We start from the raw sequence: 27,500 nt of genomic DNA on the forward strand, positions 1-27,500 counted from the left end.
TATATATATATATACACACACAGACAGCCATACACTTGCTCTTTATTATACTATATAGGGGATAGGAAATAAACTAAAAAATTCATTACTGAAGCCTCGTTCGTAAAAAAGAATATGGATGTACAGTAGATTGGATTTGAGGCTTTTGGCAATACGTTCCACCGCCGGGAGTGAGGAGGACGTTCAGAGCGCAGGCCCAAATGAGGGAAAACCCTGTATGTATATGAAATAAAAGTTAAGGAATAGATGTCTAGTAGAGGGAAGGACCCTTCAGTATTGTCTGTAATGTAACGCGTGAGATTAACAGAAAACACACTGCCCATCCGGTTAAAAGGTTTAAAGGTCGCTCATGAATGGCAGAGGCAAGGGACAGTGAAATTTCCCTATCAAGCAGGACAATGTTCAAGTGACTGACCATATATACATATGATCAGCGCCAAAGCCTCCTCTCCACCTAAGCTTGGACCAAGGAGAGCAAGGCAATGAGCTTCTGATGACTCAGCAGATTGACCTAGAGGCTACCCCAAAACCCTCACCCTTAGCTCACAAGAATGGTGAGGTTGCAGTGACAAAAGATATTAACGAGTTTGAGTGGTACTCGAACCCCAGTCTGGTGTTCACCAGTCACGGACGTTACCACATCGCCCATCACACGACTTTAACAGGACACCCCCCCCCCCCTCCTCCATGAGAGATGTTAAAAATATCTTCATGAATCTCTTGAATACTTCAAGTGAGTCAAGGAAATGAGACTCTGAATACTGCACAAATAGTAGGTAATAACCCTGTGACCAATTTAGGTTTTTTTTTATGCAATCTCAAAAGTCGTGCTTTTGCTTTGGTATGCGATCTCACTTCAATTCACGACGAAACAAAAACCAGTAGATTTTCTAAAATAAATATATATATATATATATATATATATATATATATATATATATATATATATATATATATATATATATATATATACCGGAAATAATAATCTAAGAAATAACATTCAATCATTGACGTTAGTGTGCGCAGCTACACGTTACCACTTGCCCGTACATACGGAGCTTGAGGATTTTATTTTCTCGCGAGCGAAACGAGCACACGGCGAAGCAAGACCTATTAGATTTTCTATTATTCTCGTTTTTTACTTATCAAAAAATATTGAGGCCGCATACGAAACCAAGAAATAAATTTCTGAGATCTCGCTATAAATGAGATCGCATACCAAACCAGCACCAAAATTAACGTTTATCAAAGGACATAGTAACGTTAATTAGGTAATATAAGTGTACCTAAGCGGTCAAACATGATGACTAAATATTTAGATATATGCACGAAGTTTTAACCCTTGCCACCTCTCCCCCTCTCCTAACACAACCCGCTGATTCGACAATTTGTACCTCTCCCCCTCTCCTAACACAACCCGCTGATTCGACACTTTGTACCTCTCCCCCTCTCCTAACACAACCCGCTGATTCGACAATTGGTACCTCTCCCCCTCTCCTAACACAACCCGCTGATTCGACACTTTGTACCTCTCCCCCTCTCCTAACACAACCCGCTGATTCGACACTTTGTACCTTTCCCCCTCTCCTAACACAACCCGCTGATTCGACACTTTGTACCTCTCCCCCTCTCCTAACACAACCCGCTGATTCGACACTTTGTACCTCTCCCCCTCTCCTAACACAACCCGCTGATTCGACACTTTGTACCTCTCCCCCTCTCCTAACACAACCCGCTGATTCGACACTTTGTACCTCTCCCCCTCTCCTAACACAACCCGCTGATTCGACACTTTGTACCTCTCCCCCTCTCCTAACACAACCCGCTGATTCGACAATTTGTACCTCTCCCCCTCTCCTAACACAACCCGCTGATTCGACAATTTGTACCTCTCCCCCTCTCCTAACACAACCCGCTGATTCGACAATTTGTACCTCTCCCCCTCTCCTAACACAACCCGCTGATTTGACAATTTGTACCTCTCCCCCTCTCCTAACACAACCCGCTGATTCGACAATTTGTACCTCACCCCCCCTCTCCTAACACAACCCGCTGATTCGACAATTTGTACCTCTCCCCCTCTCCTAACACAACCCGCTGATTCGACAATTTGTACCTCTCCCCCTCTCCTAACACAACCCGCTGATTCGACAATTTGTACCTCTCCACCTCTCTTAACACAACCCGCTGATTCGACAATTTGTACCTCTCCCCCTCTCCTAACACAACCCGCTGATTCGACAATTTGTACCTCTCCACCTCTCTTAACACAACCCGCTGATTCGACAATTTGTACCTCCCCCCTCTCCTAACACAACCTGCTGATTCGACAATTTGTACCTCTCCCCCTCTCCTAACACAACCCGCTGATTCGACAATTTGTACCTCTCCCCCTCTCCTAATACAACCCGCTGATTCGACAATTTGTACCTCCCCCCTCTCCTAACACAACCTGCTGATTCGACAATTTGTACCTCTCCCCCTCTCCTAATACAACCCGCTGATTCGACAATTTGTACCTCCCCCCTCTCCTTACACAACCTGCTGATTCGACAATTTGTACCTCTCCCCCTCTCCTAATACAACCCGCTGATTCGACAATTTGTACCTCCCCCCTCTCCTAACACAACCTGCTGATTCGACAATTTGTACCTCCCCCTCTCCTAACACAACCTGCTGATTCGACAATTTGTACCTCTCCCCCTCTCCTAACACAACCCGCTGATTCGATAATTTGTACCTCCCCCCTCTCCTAACACAACCTGCTGATTCGACAATTTGTACCTCTCCCCCTCTCCTAACACAACCCGCTGATTCGATAATTTGTACCTCCCCCCTCTCCTAACACAACCTGCTGATTCGACAATTTGTACCTCTCCCCCTCTCCTAACACAACCCGCTGATTCGACAATTTGTACCTCTCCCCCTCTCTTAACACAACCCGCTGATTCGACAATTTGTACCTCTCCCCCTCTCTTAACACAACCCGCTGATTCGACAATTTGTACCTCTCCCCCTCTCATAACACAACCTGCTAATTCGACAATTTGTACCTCTCCCCCTCTCATAACACAACCTGCTAATTCGACAATTTGTACCTCTCCCCCTCTCATAACACAACCTGCTAATTCGACAATTTGTATTGAGTGTGTGGTTACCTTCCGGGGTAACCCCTCTCACCCGGTAATGACTACTTACTCTTCCCCATGAGAATGGCAGGGAAATATATATATATATATATATATATATATATATATATATATATATATATATATATATATATATATATATATATATATATATATATATATATATATATGAACTGATCACAGTCAAGTTGGTCGTTACTGATCGGGATAAGTGAAGTGTCAACAGATTTTTCTTCTTTGTTAGAGGAAGGACAGTTACGCTGTGGCTTGGGTGGCACTACGAAAATGACGGTTATAAGCTTGGCGTCACCAAACCCTCTCCCGATTGGTTGTTATGAGACTTTCGGGTCAAAACAACCAATCATTGATCAGGCATCGCGATGCCCATCTATGGGCGATGGGGAAACTGCCCATAAGAGACAGTCTGGTTTCGGAGGCCTTGCCAGTGTGTCACGTAAGGAATAGCAGGTGCCAACATGTGTGCCAACCCGAGTACCATTTTCTGAGGGCTTTTTTCTTAGTAACGTAACGTAATTATAATTAAGGGCGCCCTTGTAAACTTAAGAGAATACAGCATGTGTAAAATTATCAACTCGGCTATTATTTGTGCATGAAATCCCTCTCTATTCATGTTTCCCTAAAACTGATTGAATCCCAATACGACCCAGATCGGGTCATATATATATATATATATATATATATATATATATATATATATATATATATATATATATATATATATACATATATATATTTTTATATATATATATATATATATATATATATATTATATATATATATATATATATATATATATATATAATCCCTGCCAATCTCATGGGGAAGAGGTGTGTGTGTGTGTGTAGAGCCAGGCACTTTCTCTGTATTATATAGGGGTGATTAATCAAAGGATATAGTTTACTTGTATAGTTATATGAGGAAAAACATTTTTATCATGCCCGTGCTACCTTGTGCAGTTCCCAGAAGTTTCCCTATTAGCATTATTATTATCAATTGATAAGCTACAACCTTAGTTGGAAAAAAACAGGATGCTAGAAGCCCAAGGGCTCCAACGGTTAAAATAGACCAGTGAGAAAAGGAAACAAGGAAATAAGGGAAGTAATTAAAATTAAAATAAAATACTTTAAGAACAAGAACATTAAAATAAATATTTCCTATATAAACTATACAAACTTTAACAAAACAAGAGGAAGAGAAATAAGATATACTAGTGTGCCCGAGTGTACCCTCAAGCAAGAGAACTCGACCTCAAGACAGTGGGAGACCATGGTATGATAAGGGCTGTAATCCACAAAGACAACTGGATCATGCCTTTACTTTTGTTTAATCTATATACCAATCATTTATAGATTTAAAACCCCTAAAAATAGAAAGACTAAGGTCGCATTTGATCCATAAGATGGCTTTCACGTTTTTCAGTATCAAACCACTACCAGATAGGCCTATACAATAAGACAAGCAAAACTACCTGCCACTCAAGAGTAATCGTCTTCCGTTTGGTTGAAAAGAATAAATATCGTACAAACAGTATAAGTAAATAAATGTATATGTAGAGCAATTAATTCTACATAAAAATTATTTAATAAATATATGGGAAACATAAAACAAACAAATCATATACACAGAGCATAACTAAAGGCACTTAGGAGAGTGCAACATCTCCGCCGAGGCAGCTTATTTCTCGACCTTGACCTTTGACCTTAACATCCATTAATTGGCGTGGATTTTCATACACTCCAATAAAAACCAAGTTTGAAGTGTCTGTGATAACGATGTCCAAACTTATGGCCGATGAGGTGATATGGACATTTGGCTCGCCTGTGACCCTTACCTTTGACCTTCCAAAATTTAATAATTTCCAGCTCTTTACATAAGTCTAAAATCCCTGCGAGTTTAATTACTTTACATTTAAAATTGTGGCCGTGTGGTTGATGACCGGAATTTGACCTTTTGTTTGACCGTGGGCCGACCTTAACCTTCGACCATAACATGTATTAATTGGCGTGGATTTACATGCACTCATATATAAACAAAGTTTGAAGTCTTTGTGACAACGATGTCCAAACTTCTGGCTGATTACGTGAATTCGACATTTTGCTTGACCGTGACACTGACCTTCCAAAATTTAATAATATCCAGCTTTTTACAGAACAGTTAATACCTGCAAGTTTCATTACTCTACGATAAAATTTGTGGCCAGGAAGGTGTTTACTAACAAAACACACACACATACAACAAGGGCGTGAAACATAACCTCCTTCCAACTTCGTTGGCGGATGTAATCACATCTTGGAAAAAAGGGGTTGCCACAAATCAAACTGGGGAGTAAATCACGTACCTATGATTGTAGTAACATGCCCATCCTTCTCGTCACCCGCCTCTTTGGAAGAATGCTGTCGCCACATGAGCATCCACTGGCCGTAGTGGCCCATGGTGCCACGACCCGGGATGGAATCCGGAGTGCCAACGGTGCTGGCACTACCCTCGCCACTCACCACACTGCCTGTACGACTGTTTTGTCTGCCAAGACGAGCCGGATGCGCCGTGAAAACTGGAAGCTGGATCTTGATTTTTCTGTTTTTTTATGAAAGAAAATGAATATATGAGTTACTATATACAGAGACATTTACACATGTAAAGAGTTATATTTTCACAAACATATAATATATATATATATATATATATATATATATATATATATATATATATATGTATGTATATATATATATATATATATATATATATATATATATATATATATATATATATATATATACATACAAAACAAGCAAATAAATATCCCAACCTTACTAATAAAAGAAAAACCAGCCAGCAAATATATACACAAACTAGCAAAAGAAAGCCAACTAGTAAATATATATCCCAACCATAAACAAGAAAACAAATATCCAAACCTAATTAAAAGGAAAATCAACCAGGAAATGAATATCCCGACCTAACTAATAAGAGAAAAAACAACCAGCAAATAAATATCCCAACCTAACCAATATAAGAGCAAATAAATATACCACCTAGACTAATAAAAGAAATCCAACTAGCAAATAAATATCCCAACCTAACAAATAAAAGAAAAACCAATCAGCAAATAAATATCTCAGCCTAACTAACAAAAGAAAAACCAACCCGCAAATAAATATCTCAAACTAACTAATAAAAGAAAAACCAACCAGCAAGTAAATATCCCAACCTAACAAATAAAAGAAAAACCAATCAGCAAATAAATATCTCAGCCTAACTAATAAAAGAAAAACCAACCAGAAAATAAATATCTCAGCCTAACTAACAAAAGAAAAACCAACCCGCAAATAAATATCTCAAACTAACTAATAAAAGAAAAACCAACCAGCAAGTAAATATCCCAACCTAAGTAATAAAAGAAGAAACAACCAGAAAATAAATATCCCAACCGAAATAATAAAAGAAAAACCCACCAGCAAATAAATATCTCAACCTAACTAATTAAGGAAAAACCAACTAGAAAATATATATCCCAACCAAACTAATAGGAAAAAAACTAACCAGCAACTAATTAAAAAAAGAAAACAACAGGAAAACAAAAATCCCAACGTAACTAAAAGGAAAAACAAGCCAGCAAATAAATATCCCAACCTAACTAATAGAAGAAAACCAACCAGAAATAAAATATCACAACCTCACTAATAAAAGAAAAAACAAGCAAATAAATATCACAAACTAACTAATAAAAGAAAAACCAACCAACACATAAATATCCGAACCTAACTAATAAAAGAGAAAACCAGCAAAAAGACACCTCAACCTAACTAATAAAATAGAAAAAAAATAACCAGCACATAAATATAAAAACCTAACTAATAAAAGAAAAGCTAACCAGCAAATAAACATCCCAGCCTACCTAATAAAAGAAAAACCAACCAGCAAATAAATATCCCAACCTAAGTAATAAAGAAAAACCAACCAGAGAATAAATATCCAAACCGAACAAATAAAAGAAAAACCAACCAGCATATAAATATCACAAGCTAACTAATAAATGAAAAACCAACCAGCATATAAATATCCCAACCTGACTAATAAAAGAAAAACCAACCAGCATATAAATATCCCAGCCTAAGTAATAAAAGAAAAACCAACCAGAGAATAAATATCCAAACCGAACAAATAAAAGAAAAACCAACCAGCATATAAATATCACAAGCTAACTAATAAATGAAAAACCAACCAGCATATAAATATCCCAGCCTGACTAATAAAAGAAAAACCAACCAGCAAATAAATATCCCAGCCTAAGTAATAAAAGAAAAACCAACCAGAGAATAAATATCCAAACCGAACAAATAAAAGAAAAACCAACCAGCATATAAATATCACAAGCTAACTAATAAATGAAAAACCAACCAGCATATAAATATCCCAACCTGACTAATAAAAGAAAAACCAACCAGCAAATAAATATCCCAGCCTAAGTAATAAAAGAAAAACCAACCAGAGAATAAATATCCAAACCGAACAAATAAAAGAAAAACCAACCAGCACATAAATATCCCAACCTAAGTAATAAAGAAAAACCAACCAGCAAATAAGTATCCCAACCGAACTAATAAAAGAAAAACCAACCAGCAAATAAATATCCCAACCTAAGTAATAAAGAAAAACCAACCAGAGAATAAATATCCAAACCGAACAAATAAAAGAAAAACCAACCAGCATATAAATATCACAAGCTAACTAATAAATGAAAAACCAACCAGCATATAAATATCCCAGCCTGACTAATAAAAGAAAAACCAACCAGCAAATAAATATCCCAGCCTAAGTAATAAAAGAAAAACCAACCAGAGAATAAATATCCAAACCGAACAAATAAAAGAAAAACCAACCAGCATATAAATATCACAAGCTAACTAATAAATGAAAAACCAACCAGCATATAAATATCCCAACCTGACTAATAAAAGAAAAACCAACCAGCAAATAAATATCCCAGCCTAAGTAATAAAAGAAAAACCAACCAGAGAATAAATATCCAAACCGAACAAATAAAAGAAAAACCAACCAGCACATAAATATCCCAACCTAAGTAATAAAGAAAAACCAACCAGCAAATAAGTATCCCAACCGAACTAATAAAAGAAAAACCAACCAGCAAATAAATATCCCAACCTAAGTAATAAAGAAAAACCAACCAGAGAATAAATATCCAAACCGAACAAATAAAAGAAAAACCAACCAGCATATAAATATCACAAGCTAACTAATAAATGAAAAACCAACCAGCATATAAATATCCCAACCTGACTAATAAAAGAAAAACCAACCAGCATATAAATATCCCAGCCTAAGTAATAAAAGAAAAACCAACCAGAGAATAAATATCCAAACCGAACAAATAAAAGAAAAACCAACCAGCATATAAATATCACAAGCTAACTAATAAATGAAAAACCAACCAGCATATAAATATCCCAGCCTGACTAATAAAAGAAAAACCAACCAGCAAATAAATATCCCAGCCTAAGTAATAAAAGAAAAACCAACCAGAGAATAAATATCCAAACCGAACAAATAAAAGAAAAACCAACCAGCATATAAATATCACAAGCTAACTAATAAATGAAAAACCAACCAGCATATAAATATCCCAACCTGACTAATAAAAGAAAAACCAACCAGCAAATAAATATCCCAGCCTAAGTAATAAAAGAAAAACCAACCAGAGAATAAATATCCAAACCGAACAAATAAAAGAAAAACCAACCAGCACATAAATATCCCAACCTAAGTAATAAAGAAAAACCAACCAGCAAATAAGTATCCCAACCGAACTAATAAAAGAAAAACCAACCAGCAAATAAATATCCCAACCTAAGTAATAAAGAAAAACCAACCAGAGAATAAATATCCAAACCGAACAAATAAAAGAAAAACCAACCAGCATATAAATATCACAAGCTAACTAATAAATGAAAAACCAACCAGCATATAAATATCCCAACCTGACTAATAAAAGAAAAACCAACCAGCAAATAAATATCCCAGCCTAAGTAATAAAAGAAAAACCAACCAGAGAATAAATATCCAAACCGAACAAATAAAAGAAAAACCAACCAGCATATAAATATCCCAACCTGACTAATAAAAGAAAAACCAACCAGCAAATAAATATCCCAGCCTAAGTAATAAAAGAAAAACCAACCAGAGAATAAATATCCAAACCGAACAAATAAAAGAAAAACCAACCAGCATATAAATATCACAAGCTAACTAATAAATGAAAAACCAACCAGCATATAAATATCCCAACCTGACTAATAAAAGAAAAACCAACCAGCAAATAAATATCCCAGCCTAAGTAATAAAAGAAAAACCAACCAGAGAATAGATATCCAAACCGAACAAATAAAAGAAAAACCAACCAGCACATAAATATCCCAACCTAAGTAATAAAGAAAAACCAACCAGCAAATAAGTATCCCAACCGAACTAATAAAAGAAAAACCAACCAGCAAATAAATATCCCAACCTAAGTAATAAAAGAAAAACCAACCAGCAAATAAATATCCCAACCTAAGTAATAAAAGAAAAACCAACCAGAGAATAAATATCCAAACCGAACAAATAAAAGAAAAACCAACCAGCATATAAATATCGCAACCGAACTAATAAAAGAAAAAACAACTAGTATATAAATATCCCAAACTAACTAATAAAAGAAAAAACAAACATCAAATAAATATCACAACCGAACTAATAAAAGAAAAACCAACCAGCAAATAAGTATCCCAAACTAACTAATAAAAGTAAACACAACCAGAAAATAAATATCCCAAACGAAATAATAAAAGAAAAACCAACCAGCAAATAAATAGCCCAGCCTAATAAAAGAAAAACCAATCAGCAAATAACCATCCAACCCAAACTAATAAAAGAAAAATCAACCAGCAGATAAATATCCCAACAACTAATAAAAGAAAAACCAACCAGCAAGTAAATATACCAACCTAACTAATAAAAGAAAAAAACCAGCAAATATATATCCCAACCGAACTAATAAAAGAAAAACCAACCAGCAAATAAATATCCCGGCCGAACTAATAAAAAGAAAACCAACCAGCAAACAAATATCCAACACAACTAATAAAAGAAAAACCAACCAGCAAATAAATATCCAAACCTATTAAAAGAAAACCAACTAGCAAATAAACATCCCAGCCTAACTAATAAAAAAATCCAACCACACCAGCATATTAATATCTCAACCTAACTAATAAAAGAAAAACCAACCAGCAAATTAATATCCCAACCTAACTAATAAAAGAAAAACCAGCCAGCATATAAATATCCAAACCTAACTAATAAGAGAAAAACCAACCAGCAAATTAATATCTGAACTAAGTAATAAAATAAAACCAAACCAGTAAATCAACACCCCAGCCTAACTAATAAAAGAAAAACCAACCTATCAGATCCCGGAGGTAAAAGCTGCTGATCGAGGTCGATGGAGAGGTCTCCAATCCTGTACACGACAGCAGCGTCTATTATTTTGTTCAGGGTCGTCATGGCCGTGTACTGAAGCTCTTGCACGCCAGCGAGCAGGGTGGCACACAGGCGTACCAAGAGGCAGATTGCAGCGGCGGCCTCCCGGCGACCGTTGCTGTTCGAACTCGGAACCGTAGCCGGACCCAGAGGCGGTCCGGTGTCGCTGCTGCTGCCACCGCCCTCATTGCTGCTGTTGCTGGCGGTGCTGCTGCCACACAACACCTCGAGGATGTTCTGAAGGAGGAAAAGTTGGGATTTGTAATTTGTGGTTAGTTTTGTGAGTATAAGAAACGCTTGATAAAGGATTGAATAAAAAGAAATTTTGAGATAAAAACGGGTGAGGAAATTTTGTGATAAAAATGTATAAGACCGAAGGGACTCTGAGATGTTAAAGGCAAAGAACTGAATGTGAAAAAAAAAAATTCAGATAAAAACAGGTAAGAGGAAATTTTGAGATAAAAATGTAAAAGACTGAAGAGAAACTTTGAGATATAAAAGGTAAAGAGCTGAATGAGAAGGAATTCTGAGATAAAAACAGGTAAGAGGAAATTTTGAGATAAAATGCAAGACTGAAGAGAAACTTTGAGATATTAAAGGTAAAGAACTGAATGAGAAGGAATTCCGAGATAAAAACAGGTAAGACCTTAATAAGATGAAATTTTAAGATAAAAACAATCATGAGAAAATGAAATAGATAAGAGGAGAAAGTTCAAAGTTAATGTTAGTAAAAGTAAGACAATTTGGATAATGGAAATCAGGAATAGAGAGCAATGAATATATACACTACACGTCAGTTGTTGATTCAAATAGATATATGAAAATAAATGTTTCATGGAGGGAAGATGAATAAAATAAGAGATAAACACAACAGATGAAAGAGTTAGTACCAGAATTTCTGCAAGAAGCTAGATGATGATGACGTCATTGTCTGAATATCCAGTTAATTTAACTTTAATTCCTAATCTAAAAACCATTTCGCACTCTCACATAATTTATCTAAATAAATCACACTATAAATATGATAGGGTCAAGGTTGCAGTGGGCTAAAATTCTTTTCCACATTAGAGAATTAGCGTAAAGGTCATCAAGTCACGTCGGAACATTTAAAAACTTCCCTTTCATTTCAGGCTGTCGCGTATTAATAACTGTCTATTTCAGGTAATAATCCATTAAAACTTCTGATCTACTTCGGGACAGAATTAATACAAAACAATTAAATGTTTAAAGGCCGCTCATGCATGGCAGAGGCAAGGGACAGTGACATTGCCATATCGAGCAGGGCAATGCCCTACAGACTGACCATATATATATATATATATATATATATATATATATATATATATATATATATATATATATATATATATGTGTGTGTGTGTGTGTGTGTGTGTGTGTGTGTGTGTGTGTGTGATCAGCGCCAAAGGCGCCTCTCCATTCAAGCTAGGACCATGGAGGGCCAGGCAATGGCTGCTGATGACTCAGCAGATAGACCTATAGGCTCCCTCAAACCCCCACCCTTAGCTCACAGGGATGGTGAGGTTACCATGACCAAAGAAACTAACGAGTTTGAGCAGGACCAACCCCAGCCTGGCATTTGCCAATCAGGGATGTTACCACATCGACCACCACAATCCTAATATTTCTATCATTAAACTCAAATCAATATCCATGGATAAGCAGAATGGCTTACAGCTCCAAGCGATGGTATATATATTCCAGACCCGTAAACATAAACCCAATTAATCAGGTCATGCAATTCCTTTCAAGAATAACCATAATTTTCATTACTATAAAATGTATAATTTTATTCACATTTGTCCACAAAACCTTTAGTTATCTGCATCCTTTTTCCTTGGCTCTTAAGTTAATTAAAACGTATTTATCTATACTCACAACAGAGGGATGAAAAAAAAAAAAAAAAAAAACAAGGGAAATATATTGGTGAGGGAACAGGGTCCCCAAATAAATTGTCCATATCAGCCATATCTAACCACCGTATCCTTGTGGCCGCTAAAGATTGACACCATCCCATTACTCACCATCAAGGGATAAGAATAAAGCTTAACCTCCAGATACCGCCTCTAAATATCTGAGAGAGAGAGAGAGAGAGAGAGAGAGAGAGAGAGAGAGAGAGAGAGAGAGAGAGAGGAGAGAGAGAGAGAGAGAATTTTTCGGGTTGTAGTCTACTGGAAACTTCCCTGCTTAGCAATCTGTTGGACGGGGTTCAAAAGCCGCTCAAACTCGATAGTTTCCTGTAGTATCTGCAACTTCACCATCCTTGTGAGCTAACGAAGGGGTGTTTGTGGGAGCCTGTAGGTCTTGCCTGTTGAGTCATCAACAGCCATTGCCTGGCCCTCCCTGGTCCAAGCTTGGGCGATGATCATATGTCTATAAAGTCAGTCTCAAGGAGACTGTCCTGTCCCTTGCCTCTCCAATTCATGAGTGACCTTTAAACTGTTTCTTTTAACCTTTTTATAGATTCCGGAGACATAATAATTCTATTGAAATCGAACTTTAAGGGATTTAGATATTTCAAATAAAGAATTTTCGATATATCAGTAGGAAATTTTGCCAAATAAACAATTTTCAATATATTAATCGTAAATTTAGTACATTAACCACAAAAAAAAAAAATATATATATATAAATAAAAAAAAAAAAAACTTGTTGGCTACACCAAAAGAAGTTTGTTTTGAGAAAACGAGGCTTTAAATAACACATCAACCGTTTGACATATTGATAGCTTCAAATACCAAATCACGAATATCCAATAAATGCTGGATTTACTACACCTCGGAATCAACTTTTACCAAAAAGGGAAATATGTAAAAAAAATGCATCTGCACCTATACATGGACTTGCCACACATACACACACATTATATATATATATATATATATATATATATATATATATATATATATATATATATATATATATATATATATATATATATATACTGTATAGGTAGTAGGTTGACTAAGACATCAGCCACCCATTGAGATACTACCACTAGAGAGTTATGGCCAGACAGTACTACATTGGATCCTTCTCTCTGGTTACGGTTCATTTTTCCATTTTCCTACACACTCACACCGAATAGTCTGGCCTATTCTTTACATATTCTCCTCTGTCCTCATACACCTGACAACACTGAGATTACCAAACAATTCTTCTTACTGCACTGTAATTGTTCAAAGACCACTTTCCTCTTTGCTAGGGCAGAAGAGACTCTTTAGCTATGGTACGCCGCTCTTCTAGGAGAAGGACACTCCAAAATCAAACTATTGTTCTCTAATGTTAGGTAGTGCCATAGCCTCTGTAACATGGTCTTCTACTGTCTTGGGTGGGAGTTCTCTTGCTTGAGGGTACACTCGGGCACACTGTTTTATCTTATATCTTATTTCTCTTCCACTTGATTTGTTGTAAGTTTTTATAGTTAATAAAGTAATATCTATTTTAATATTGTTGCTCTTCTTAAAATATTTTATTTTTCCTTGTTTCCTTTCCTCACTGAGATATTTTCCCTGTTAGAGCCCCTGGGCTTATAGCATCCTGGTTTTCCAACTAGGGTTGTAGCTTAGCAAGTAATAATATATATATATATATATATATATATATATATATATATATATATATATATATATACTATCTACTTTGGGTGGAAGATACTTAGTTATTCCGTGAATTTGATATCAATAAGTTACATAAAAATTATTCTCCTTCTGTTTTTGACCGAAAATCACGATAAATTCGTGGAGTTTTTATGCTTCTTTGTTACGTAAAAGCAGGTATAAATAGTGATAACGTAGATCTCAATACAAACACAACTTTAATATTCATCGCAAAGAGGAGAAAACATGTAATCTTTCTTTATTGTTCAATTTTGTCATTCTTTATGTAGCAGAAACGGATACTATTCTGATCCAAGTTGAAACTAGCAATTTAGTTTTAAATTTTAGATTATTTTTCTTAACATACTACAATAAATTAGTATCCTATCATAAACAGATACTTTACTAAGCTCGAAGGATATAATTAGCAAATTAGTTCTAAATTTAAGGTTTTTTTTTTAACAAACTACAATAAATTAGTATCCTATGAACAGATACTTTACAAAGCTCGAAGAATATAACTAGCAATTTAGTTCTAAACTTTAGATTTTTTTTTAAACAAACTACAATAAATTAGTATCCTATAAACAGATACTTTACAAAGCTCGAAGAATATAACTAGCAATTTAGTTCTAAACTTTAGATTTTTTTTTTAAACAAACTACAATAAATTAGTATCCTATAAACAGATACTTTACAAAGCTCGAAGGATATAACTAGCAATTTAGTTCTAAACTTTAGATTTTTTTTTTAAACAAACTACAATAAATTAGTATCCTATAAACAGATACTTTACAAAGCTCGAAGGATATAACTAGCAATTTAGTTCTAAACTTTAGATTTTTTTTTTTTAAACAAACTACAATAAATTAGTATCCTATAAACAGATACTTTACAAAGCTCGAAGGATATAACTAGCAATTTAGTTCTAAACTTTAGATTTTTTTTTTAAACAAACTACAATAAATTAGTATCCTATAAACAGATACTTTACAAAGCTCGAAGGATATATTGCGCAGAACTTTGCACACCCAAAATAAACATCCTCACACCAAATATCATATTTTCATGTATACATAAATACAAAGTGACATCCGGTATTTGTCTTTATTATCTTCATTTGTTTTATTCAAGTTATTTACGAATGAAAGCAAAATGTGACGTCCCACACCCCAGGACAACCCTCAAATCCCCCATATTCTTTATGAAAGCAAAATCTACAAAGGAAAAGAGGAAATTTGCAATTATCTTCTGCCATTTGTCATTTTCTGCCGGCAGCTGTTTCAGCCGTTAACTTACGACTATCGTTAAGGGCCTCTTAGTTGAAAATTGAAATTACGCTTTAATATACTGAACTTTCCCAAAATGATAGCCACAAGTTAATGTCTGGAACAGCTGTCGGCAGCAGATGATATATGGAGCGACATCATATCAGATTTTGTGTTTTCCTTAGAGTTATGGCCTTAAGAAAGAGGGAAGCTATAGGGATTAGATTTATGTTGTGTTGGGTTGTTAGGGCCACGTGTATTCCTGCAACCGGTGGCAATTGCAAGAGAGAGAGAGAGAGAGAGAGAGAGAGAGAGAGAGAGAGAGAGAGAGAGAGAGAGAGAGAGAGAGAGAGAGAGAGAGAGCTTGTTACTTAATAATTTTTCAAATGAGAGAGAGAGAGAGAGAGAGAGAGAGAGAGAGAGAGAGAGAGAGAGCTTGTTACTTAATAATTTTTCAAGAGATCCTTAACTCGCCTGCATGAAACCGTGCTGAGGATATTATCTCTCTCTCTCTCTCTCTCTCTCTCTCTCTCTCTCTCTCTCTCTCTCTCTCTCTCTCTCTCTCTCTCTCTCTCTCTCTCTCTCAAGAATAACCCTACTTGAAATTGTAGTATTTTCACGCGCTTCCACTCCTCAATACCTGACATGAATCTCTATCAACTGTATTGTAGCAAACAACAATGGGTTTTCACGTTACAGAGAAATTCAAAAGCATAATATATATATATATATATATATATATATATATATATATATATATATATATATATATATATATATATACATATATATATATATATATATATATATATATATATATATATATATATATATATATATATATATATATATATATATATATATAAATACACATACTTCATATATTTGTGAGTGTATCACAAATATGATCACAAAATTTAGGACTCATCTTTTGGACTTTCCCACCATGATTATTCAATATTAAAATGGGAGTAAATGCATTATCAAAGAAGGATGTGTTTACTCCACTCAAGGTCTAAACATCGTGTTAAGACCCTAAATCAACTACGAAAATACAGGCATAAAAAAAAAAAAAAAAAAAAAAACAGATTACAAATATTCAAACTATTCGAAAAATTCCTTATTAAAGGTAAAGGTAAAAGCGTCTGGCTTCATTTCCAACTTCATCATGATAGATGCTCACCAGAACGTCAGCCGGGCAAGCCCAACAGCCCCCAACTGCGGTGCACAACCACATCAGTAGCCTCCCGAGCAAACAGCTTTAACTCACGGTTCCGGGTAGGGATCTATGTGCTGCCATGCGAATGCAAGGCGAACACGTTACCACAGTACTAGCCAGAAGGCTAGCTAAGCTAAGTACTATTTGCGTTCTTAAATAATTTACGCCACTTATATAACACATGTACAGCCGGCGTCAGTTAATTAAGTAAAGCAGAACTCCAGAGTATAAGAAATCAAGAAATCTAGCCATCGTTGGCAACTCGACCACTGTCCTCCCCATTGCCATTTCACGATTCAATCTCTCATTTAACAAAATAAAAATAGCTCATTAATATCACAGTCATTCATTGTGTTGTTTTGTTCTCGAGTCCATCAGATATGTTTCCCAACTAGATTAAAAAGATAACAGCGGATCTGGTGATTGAAACCGCTTATATCGCAACAATTTTATAAGCTGACATATGCAGTTAGGTCACTGGCTAGCTAATTGCTTGCTTAGATGCGCTTAAATGCACTTTTACCTTCATTTGGTTAAGATTCACGTCAATCAACAATAATTACCATTAGATTGTACGAAAAAATTAAGCGCTAAATACACAATTGTTGTTTTATAATAAATTTGATATTAATACAGCTGGTGAAAACATTTGGTAAATTTACTGCAGATTTAATTTTAGAGAAATATAATGCTTAAGTGTGAGCATGTAAGGGAAAAAGTAATTAGACTCTGGGATCAAAATTTGGAGTTCAAGTATTAATTTCCTAACTGCTAATAAAGAAGAATTTGCAACTAATTAATAGACCTCATTGTCATATTGTAGATAATAGAGCAAATATATACTTAATAAAAAAAAAGACTTGGCGAATTAATCATTCGCTTTCATAGTCCTCTGTATTTCAAGAAAAATGAGACATCGGGTTTTTTTTTTCTTTTCTTTTTTATATCTTCTAAACCAATCGATTGAGTGTTATGGTAAATAAAAAAATTCTCTCAACCCAAAAGATAATTCTTGATGAAAAATTGGCATATAGTAGATGGAGCAAAAATATATTTTATAAAAAGACTTGGTGAATTAGTCATTTATTTTTTTTCAATATTATGTATTTCAAGACAATCTACAAAATCTGTTGGATATTGTTTTGTAGAATTGAGAAGAAAACCCTCAGAAGAATATTGGGAGTTAATGGCAGGACAGGATTAGAAACGAAACTGTAAGAGAGATTACTCAAGTGCTATACGTGGAAGAGATCACGATGAGGGGTAGATAGAGATGGTATGGGCATGCTCTTCGCACTCCCCAATAAAAATTAGTTCATCAAACTTTCAACTGGCCTCATTAAGGCACTGGAAGAGTTGGAAGACCCCGGTCTACATGGCTTAGGATTTCTGAAGTGTGAAGGAGGAGGAGATGAGTGGAGAAGTATTGATTTAAAAGCTCAAGATAGAGACGACTGGCGTAATCTAAACGAGGCCCTTTGCCTCAATAGGCGTAGGACAAGATGATGATGATTTCAAGAACTTTGAGTCATCATTTTTAATTTTTGCCAACATCTTCCAAATCAATCCATTGATTGGTACGGTACAAATAAAAAAAAATCTCTGAACTCTAACCCCAATTCGTTGAAAATAAATTTAATGTCCAAACACAAATTTTAAAAACACTTTGCTCTTGAATATTAGGACGTAACTAACAAGATTTATGAAATCCTTCAGATAATTTCCCCATCCTATTACCGACCCCCAATCGTTCTTTAAACCTCATATGTCTTTATAGTCTCTTCTATGGGGGTTATACGTTTAGACTAAGAGATCTGTACCAACCGTGTTTCACACAATTGTACATAATTCCTTTTGTATATATTATGGTTGTATCTTCGCTCTTCCCTCGCACTAAAACGAACATGAAAATTCAAGTCTGGTTTTTCCTCTGTGATTTTGTCTGTCACTCCGGGGTCACCAGAAGACTGGGTCTCCATTGATCGTCTAAAAATGACATAATGTACATGTTAAATAGGGCGCCCTGATCTAGAGAGGCGAACTGTAGGCGGGTCATCTGGCAGAAGATAAGCAGGTTTTAGACGATCAATGGAGACATCTTCAACCATAATATATACAAAATTAATTATGTACAATTGTGTGAAACACGGTTGGTACAGATCCAGCCTGTTATGCCATAAATAATGGAAATGAAAAAAAAAAAAAACCTACAATTTCTTGAATGTTAAGGAAAAGGTAGCTCATACGGGCAAATTAAATAAAAGGATAAACGTCATTATTAATGATAAAGTAAAAGTTAGCCTTTAATTGAAAAGTAAAAGTAGAAAGTCATAAATAATTGAAAGGAATATGTAGCTTATAATGCTAAAAATAATGGGAAAGAAAATGTGGCCTATAATGTCGTAGATAATTGAAAGGAAAAGATGGTCTATAATGCCCTTAATGGAAAGGAAACTGTAGCCTAAAATGTCTTGATAATGAAAAAACGGTAGCCTATGTCTTAATAATGTTAAGGAAAATTTAGCCTACAATGTCATGAATAACAGAAAAGAAATGGTAGCCGACAATGTTATAAATATTGAAAGGGCAAAGGTAGCCTATAACATCACAAATTATGTGAAAGGAATAGGTAACCTATAATGTGACAAAAAATTAAAAGTAAAATGTAACCTATAATGTCACAAATAATGGAAAGAATAAGATAGCCAATATTGTCAGAAACAAAAGAAAAAATAAGATATCCTATAATGTTATAAATAGTGTAAAGGAAAATATTATTATTGTTATTATTATTAACATTAGCGAAGCTACAACCCAAGTTGGAAAAGCAAGATGCTAAAAGCCCAAGGGCTCCAACAGGAAAAAATAGCCCATTGAGGAAAGAAAATAAGGAAATAAATAAACGATCTGAGAAATAATAAACAAAATAAAATATTTTAAAAACAATAACAATATCAAAAGAGATATTTCATATATATTCTATAAAAAAAAAAAAAACTTGTCAGCCTGCTCAATACAGAAACATTTGCCGCAAGTTTAAACTTTTGAAGTTCAATCGATTCAACTATCCGATTAGGAAGATCATTCCACAACTTGGTCACAGCTGGAATAAAACTTCTAGAATACTGTGTAGTATTGAGCACTGACTTGCATGCAATTCAATTTGACAGTTGGCGATCGTGACGGATAGTCATATAAATTTTTAAGCGCAGTTTAATCTTTGTCAATGGATTTTTTTAAATTAATCTCTCTCCATACTGTAACGCCTAGCATTACTAAAAAACACTTTTAATGAAATTATAACTGAACATATATTGTTCTTTTCTTATGTAAAACCAAATGAATAATTCAAATCTAATTCATAGCGAAAATTATTTTTGCATGAAAAATTAATTATGGCCACACTCTTCCTATTCAATTAATCAGAGAATTAATTCCAGCGATAAAAATCCTTATATATTGAATTGATCTCGTGTAATGACCCCTTTGCACCATTCAGAAATGTAATTAAGATACAATGCAAAATATTTCTTACAGAGACGAATGATTGGCATGAAAAGATTCCTATCATAGCACTCAAAATACCAAGAATCTTTTGTAACTATGTGTGGAAATAAAATAAAGAATAGACCTCAGGTATCAATCTGTGAGTGTAGAACGATATGATTAATATTTGGACTCTTATGCAAGTAAAAATATTGGAAAATGATGAAAGAAGAATGGCAGGCATAGTAAACATTACAGAGGAGGTAAGAATGTCACGACTGAGATGGTGTGGACATGTGTTGAGGATTGATAGTAGGGAGGGAGTGAGATGGCCTTGGGAGGAACCTGTAAGAAGGAGATGATCAAGAGGGAGGCAGAGAATTAGATAGCTAGATAAGGTGAAAGATATGGAGAGGAGAGGTTTGGTGGAAGAGGATGCTTTCGATAAAAATCATTGGAGAGGCCGCATCAGGCAACCGACCCTTTAATGTAGGGTAAACGTTGAGGAAGAAGACGAGCAAAAAGACAATCAATTTTAGAGCAATTTCCCTTTTTTTTCCAAAGACCTTTCAACTATTTCGCATTCATTAAATGTTCTCCTCATTTGACCCTTTAATGTAGTGATAACGGTAGGGAAGAATACAAGAAAAAACATAGTTAGTTCATTTTAGAGCAATTTTCCTTTTTTTTTTTTATTTCCCAAAGACCTTTCACGTATTTCGCATTCATTATTTGTCCTCCTCCTCATATAGCGTAAGGCTTAATAAGGGACCGCGATCACTGCTTGGTATACGAGAAGGAACGGCACTTTGTCTTGTTTTAATCGGACTAAAGAAGAGCCTATAAAAGTTAAAATTCCATACCAAAACTTTTAGGCTTAGGTAAAGCTAATGAATTATCCATTATTATTATTATTACTTGCTAAGCTACAACCCTAGCTGGAAATGCAGGACGCTATAAGAACAAGGGCCCTAACAGGGAAAATAGCACAGTGATGACAGGAAACATGGAAAATTAAAATATTTTAAGACCACTAACAACGTTAAAATAAATATTTCCTAAACAGAGAGAGAGAGAGAGAGAGAGAGAGAGGAGAGAGAGAGAGAGAGAGAGAGAGAGAGAGAGAGAGAGAGAGAGAGAGAGAGAGGTTAACACTCCAGTTACATATGTATGAAAAATATCATGTATGAACATTATGCTATTGTATGTATCTTCATATATAAAAACGGATATTACTTAAGAATGTTCAGTATTATTATTATTATTATTATTATTATTACTAGCCAAGCTACAACCCTAGTTTGAAAAGCAAGATGCTATAAGCCCAAGGGCTCCAACAGGAAAAAATAGCCCAGTGAGGAAAGGAAATAAGGAAATACATAAATGATGAGAATAAATTAACAATAAATCATTCTAAAAACAGTAACAACGCCAAAACAGATATGTCCTATATAAACTATTAACAACGTCAAAAACAGATATGTCATATACAAACCATAAAAAGACTCATGTCACCTGGTCAACATAAAAACATTTGCTCCAGCTTTGAACTTTTGAAGTTCTACTAATTCAACTACCCGATTACAAAGATCATTCCACAACTTGGTAACAGCTGGAATAAAACATCTAGAATACTGTGTAGTATTGAGCCTCATGATGGAGAAGGCCTGGCTATTAGAATTAACTGCCTGCCTAGTATTACGAACAGGATAGAATTGTCCAGGGAGATCAGAATGTAAAGGATGGTCAGAGTTATGAAAAATCTTATGCAACATGCATAATGAACTAATTGAACGACGGTGCCAGAGATTAATATCTAGATCAGGAATAAGAAATTTAATAGACCGTAAGTTTCTGTCCAGCAAATTAATATGAGAATCAGCAGCTGCAAACCAGACAGGAGAACAATACTCAAAACAAGGTAGAATGAAAGAATTAAAACACTTCTTCAGAATAGATTGATCACCAAAAATCTTGTAAGACTTTTTCAATAAGCCAATTTTTTGAGCAATTGAAGAAGACACAGACCTAATGTGTTTCTCAAAAGTAAATTTGCTGTCGAGAATCACACCTAAAATTTTAAAAGTCATACAAATTTAAAGAAACATTATCAATACTGAGATCCGGATGTTGAGGAGCTACCGTCCTTGATCTACTTACAATCATACTTTGAGTTTTGTTAGGATTCAACTTCATACCCCATAATTTGGACCATGCACTAGTTTTAGCTAAATCTCTATTAAGGGATTCACCAACCCCAGATCTACATTCAGGGGATGGAATTGATGCAAAGAGTAGCATCATCTGCATATGCAACAAACTTGTTTTCTAGACCAAACAACATATCATGTGTATATAGTATGATAAGTAATGGGCCAAGAACACTACCCTGAGGAACACCGGATATCACATTCCTTTACTAACTATGGTGCCCATCAACAACAAATCTTTGAGATCTCTTACTTAAAAAATCAATAATAATGCTAAGAAACGACCCACCCACTCCCAACTGTTTCAGTTTGAAAACAAGGGCCTCATGATTAACACGGTCAAAGGCAGCACTAAAATCAAGGCCAATCATACGAACTTCCTGACCACAATCAAGGGATTTCTGTACAGCATTGGAGATAGTAAGAAGGGCATCACATGCTCCAAGGCCTTTACGAAAACCAAATTGCAAACTAGGGAATAGATGATTACCTTCAGCAAACCTATTAAGACGTTTTGCCAGAAGACGGTCAAAAACTTTAGATAATATGGGAGTTATGGATATTGGGCGGTAATCAGTGGGACTTGAGCTACCACAAACACATTTACATAGAGAAGTAACATTCTGCTGTCTTTATAAAAAACAAAGGAAAAATACCATTTGGGTCTACACCTCCATAAGCATCAAGGTCCATCAACAGAGCTTTAATTTCACGAGATCAAAAAATTAACTTGTTAGTTTAGCCTCAGGAAAACAGGAATGAGGAAGTTCAAGTTTTTCATTACTCTATTTACTGTCAAAAACATCAGCCAAACGGGTTGCCCTTTCCTTTGGACAGTGAGTGACTGAGCTATCTGGTTTAAGTAAAGGAACAACTGTTGCATCTACACCAAAGAGTGCAGATTTAAGGGTAGACCACCATTTATGTTCCTGAGTTGTACCAGAAAGGTAAAAAGATATAAAAATTTACGGATAATTAAAGATAACGGGAAAATAGCAATTAAAGAAAGAGGTAAAATTATCTAATAAATTCATTGAAATAATACCCATAGTTCTATAATTATTGGTATATTGCATATATCATTATTGACACTCATTTAAACACCGAGAACAAAGCTAAGAATCTCTCTCTCTCTCTCTCTCTCTCTCTCTCTCTCTCTCTCTCTCTCTCTCTCTCTCTCTCTCTCTCTCTCTCTCTTTCTCCTAAAAACCTCGTTAAAATTTTCGTAGATTAATTTAACCCCGAGACGGTCTCCTCAACATCATTATTTTGAAAGGTATTGCTCATTTCCGCAGTGATTATAAAAGGATGAAAGAGAAAAGAAACTTGCACAAAAGGACAAGATATTTTAATACAATTAACAGGCGTTTGGAGAAATTATACTCTCATCTAAACAGGAAAAAACAAAACCTAAGGTATGCCCATTCACTGACAAATCATTCAAATGTGCCATCATATTTTGTAGATGTGTGAAGGAGCTAAAGTTGTGTGCACCTGCACAGAGAGAGAGAGAGAGAGAGAGAGAGAGAGAGAGAGAGAGAGAGAGAGAGACTACAGCATTCATATTTTCATATAAAATCTCACACATTATATACATAAAGTTGACAACAGAGTAAATTAAAATACAATGAAACTGTTTCCAAACCAAAACTTGATTTCGAGTTACATAAGATTCCTGAATGTGGACACCAATAACGATACAAAATCTAATTAATATACTGTAATATATATATATATATATATATATATATATATATATATATATATATATATATATATATATATATATATATAATATATACAGTAATATATATATATATATATATATATATATATATATATATATATATATACACACACACATATATATATATATATAAATATATATATATGCGTGTGCATGTTTGTGTCTGTGCGCGTGTGTCGCTGCCACTCCTATAGGTTTAATTGATGAATAGTTAATGAGCGGCCCCTTTTCAAAAAGTTAACTTCCCACATCTACAATGGTAGTTCAACAACAGAACGTTGAAGTACTTTAAACATATCGTTCCATTCACTACTAAATTTTATTCTGAAAACACTTTCAAAGGTTTAAAGGTACTCATGAATGGCACAGGCAAGGGACAGTGGTAATGCCCTGGAGACAGACCATTTATACGCATATCCGGCGCCCCAGCCATCTCCTATCAAGCTATAGGACCAAAAAGGTAGCAGGTAATGGCTGCTGATGACTCAGCAGTTATGCCTACATACTACCCCAAACCCCGTATTCTTGCCTTACAAGGATGATTGGGCTGCAGACACTACAAGAAACTATCCAGCTTGAGCTTTTCTCCAACAGCTTGCTATAATGGGCATGTACATTTCCAACAGGTTACTACAATCCTGAATACTGTGTCCCTTTCTCACAGACACCCATGTTAAGCAATTTTCGTCTCTTTCCTAACACTTCTGAATGATACACTTTTCACTAAGTTATCATCGTCAATTCTTCTCACATGTCCATACCACCTAAAAGTGCTATGATCTATTATTTCATCTCCAGTAACCCTTTTACGGGTACTTATGTGAAATTCCCAACACCTTCCCATATACACAAGTGAATCTCTTTGGATTTATGAATCGCTGATTCCAGGTAGGCCATTCAGCAGAAAGGTGCAACCGAACCCAGCACTGGTACCCTGAATAAAAATTTGAAAGAGGTTGTAAAGAAAGATGGAAGAAAGAGAGCAAGAAAGGAAGAATAGATCAGAAAGGTAAAACGTAAATGCAGATAGGAAATGACGAGACGCTCCAATGTAGCTTGGCTAGTAGTAGTAGTAGTAGTAGTAGTCGTAATAATAATAATAATAATAATAAAAATAATAATAATAATAATAAAAACAAATGCCTATGTATGTCTAGTTATTACAATGTGTAATAAAGAAATAGAAAAACGAACACTAATAGGAAAAACTGCCTTCAACAGTCTGAAAACTCTTTACAAACTACAGGATACTGATTCAGACAAAAATTGGAGTACTGAAAACCTATGTATAGTCCACAATTACTCACGCCTCAGGGACATGGGTTTTAAACAAGAACTTGAAAAATAGTATAAATCCAGATGATATTAGGGTTTCACAAAAGAATGTTTAAGACCACATGGACTGAGAGAGTAACAAATGAGGCACTGAAAAGAGGGAATCAAAAGAGATCACTTATTAAAGTGATAAACTTAAACAATTCTTCTCACCAAAGGGGTTAACTACTGCACTGGAATTGTTCAGTGGCTACTTTCCTCTTGGTAAGGGTAGAAGAGACTTCAGCTATGGTAAGCACCTCTTCGATGAGGACGACACTCCCAAAATCAAACCATTGTTCTCTAGTCCTGGGTAGTGCCATAGTCTCTGTACCATGGTCATCCACTTTTTTGGGTTAGAGTTCTCTTGCTTGAGGGTACACTCAGGCACACTATTCTATCTTATTTCTCTTCCTGTTGTTTTGTTAAAGTTTCTATAGTTTATATAGGAAATATTTATTTTATTGTTGTTACTGTTCTTAAAATATTTAATTTTTCCTTGTTTACTTTCCTCACTGGGCTATTTTCCCTGTTGGAGCCCCTGGGCTTAAGTCATCCTGCTTTTTCAACTAGGGTTGTAGCTTAGCAAGTAATAATAATAATAATAATAATAATAATAATAATAATAATAATAATAATAATAATAATAATAATAAGAATGAGGTAGATGGAATGAGGTAGATGGAATTTCTGGGTCATAGAATAGGAAGAGAAAAGATCAAACTTTTGTGCCTTACGGGAAAATAAGAGGAGAGGAGAGAAGAGTAAGAGGCCCGCAAAGGAAAGAGTTTTTGGACTGCTTACTGAAAGATGTAAAAGAAAATGTAACAGCTGGACAATTTATACAAGAGAACTAGAGACAGGACCAGGTGGAGGCAATTGACAGCCCACGTCGAAGACATGGCACCTAGATAGATAGATAGGATAATAAGAAAAAATGACTCTCTAGTAATACTACTCTCTTATGGGGCAAATACCGAGTGGCTCAACCATCTATACATTTATCATTATCTTGATGTTGAAATCTTGTCGACACATTGTACTGGCTTTGATGCTAACCCTCTGCTAAGACTTTTTTTTCATATAATCCTAAAATCATGTTATATTTGCTCTCAAGTATTTTGCAAATCCATCTCTTCAGTTCTTCCTCCGTGCATTTCAACATTCACTTATCCATTTTGCGGGATTTTTATTCATCTTCGTAACCTTTTTGCTAATAATTATTTACACAACATTCTCCTTCACTTCGTAACCTTCTTTTTGCTAATAATTATTTTCACAGCATTCTCCTTAAGCATATAATTCTACCATCACTGTTTCACTAGTTTCCACAGTTTCTCTTTACTATCCATAATCAGTAATATACTATTTCCAACTTTAGACAAAAATTCCTCATTCCATTTACAATTAATTTTCTGAAGAGAACGCTTTGGATGTACATTTCTTGAACTTTCTCTGATTTTTTTACGTCACTCCATCAATAAAGATATTGAACAGACATAAGAGACGTAGCACAAACCTATTCAAAGGTTTAAAGGCCACTCGTGAATGGTAAGGACAAGGGACAGTGACATTGCCCTATTGAGTAGGACAATGCCCTAGATACTGACCATATATACATATGATCAACGCCCAAGCCCCTAGGACCAAGGAGGGCCAGGTAATGGCTGCTGATGACTCAGTAGATAGAACTATAGGCTCCCCAAACCCCACCATCCATAGCTCACAAGGATGATAAGGTTGCAGAGTCCAAAGAAACTAATGAGTTTGAGCGGGACTCGAACCCCAGTTTGGCGTTCACCAGTCAGGAAGCTTATCACATCGGCCACCACAACCCTAATTTCACACGAAACCTGACACATACTAAAACACAATTGGCTTGCGTAATGAGAACACAAATAATCATTCAACTTTAATTCCTCGACCATGCACT

General features: G+C 35.2%; 1 protein-coding gene across 1 annotated transcript in view; it reads right to left on the reverse strand.

Moving 5' to 3' along the window:
- Positions 1–27,500, reverse strand: part of LOC137623285 (uncharacterized) — a 426,454-nt gene that overhangs the window by 243,177 nt on the left and 155,777 nt on the right. The window contains 2 exon segments of the mRNA XM_068354064.1: positions 5,509–5,744; positions 10,630–10,943. Of these exon segments, the coding sequence (XP_068210165.1) occupies positions 5,509–5,744; positions 10,630–10,943 (550 nt within the window).

This window comes from Palaemon carinicauda, chromosome 30, assembly GCF_036898095.1.
Source record: "Palaemon carinicauda isolate YSFRI2023 chromosome 30, ASM3689809v2, whole genome shotgun sequence".
Lineage (NCBI taxonomy): Eukaryota > Metazoa > Arthropoda > Malacostraca > Decapoda > Palaemonidae > Palaemon > Palaemon carinicauda.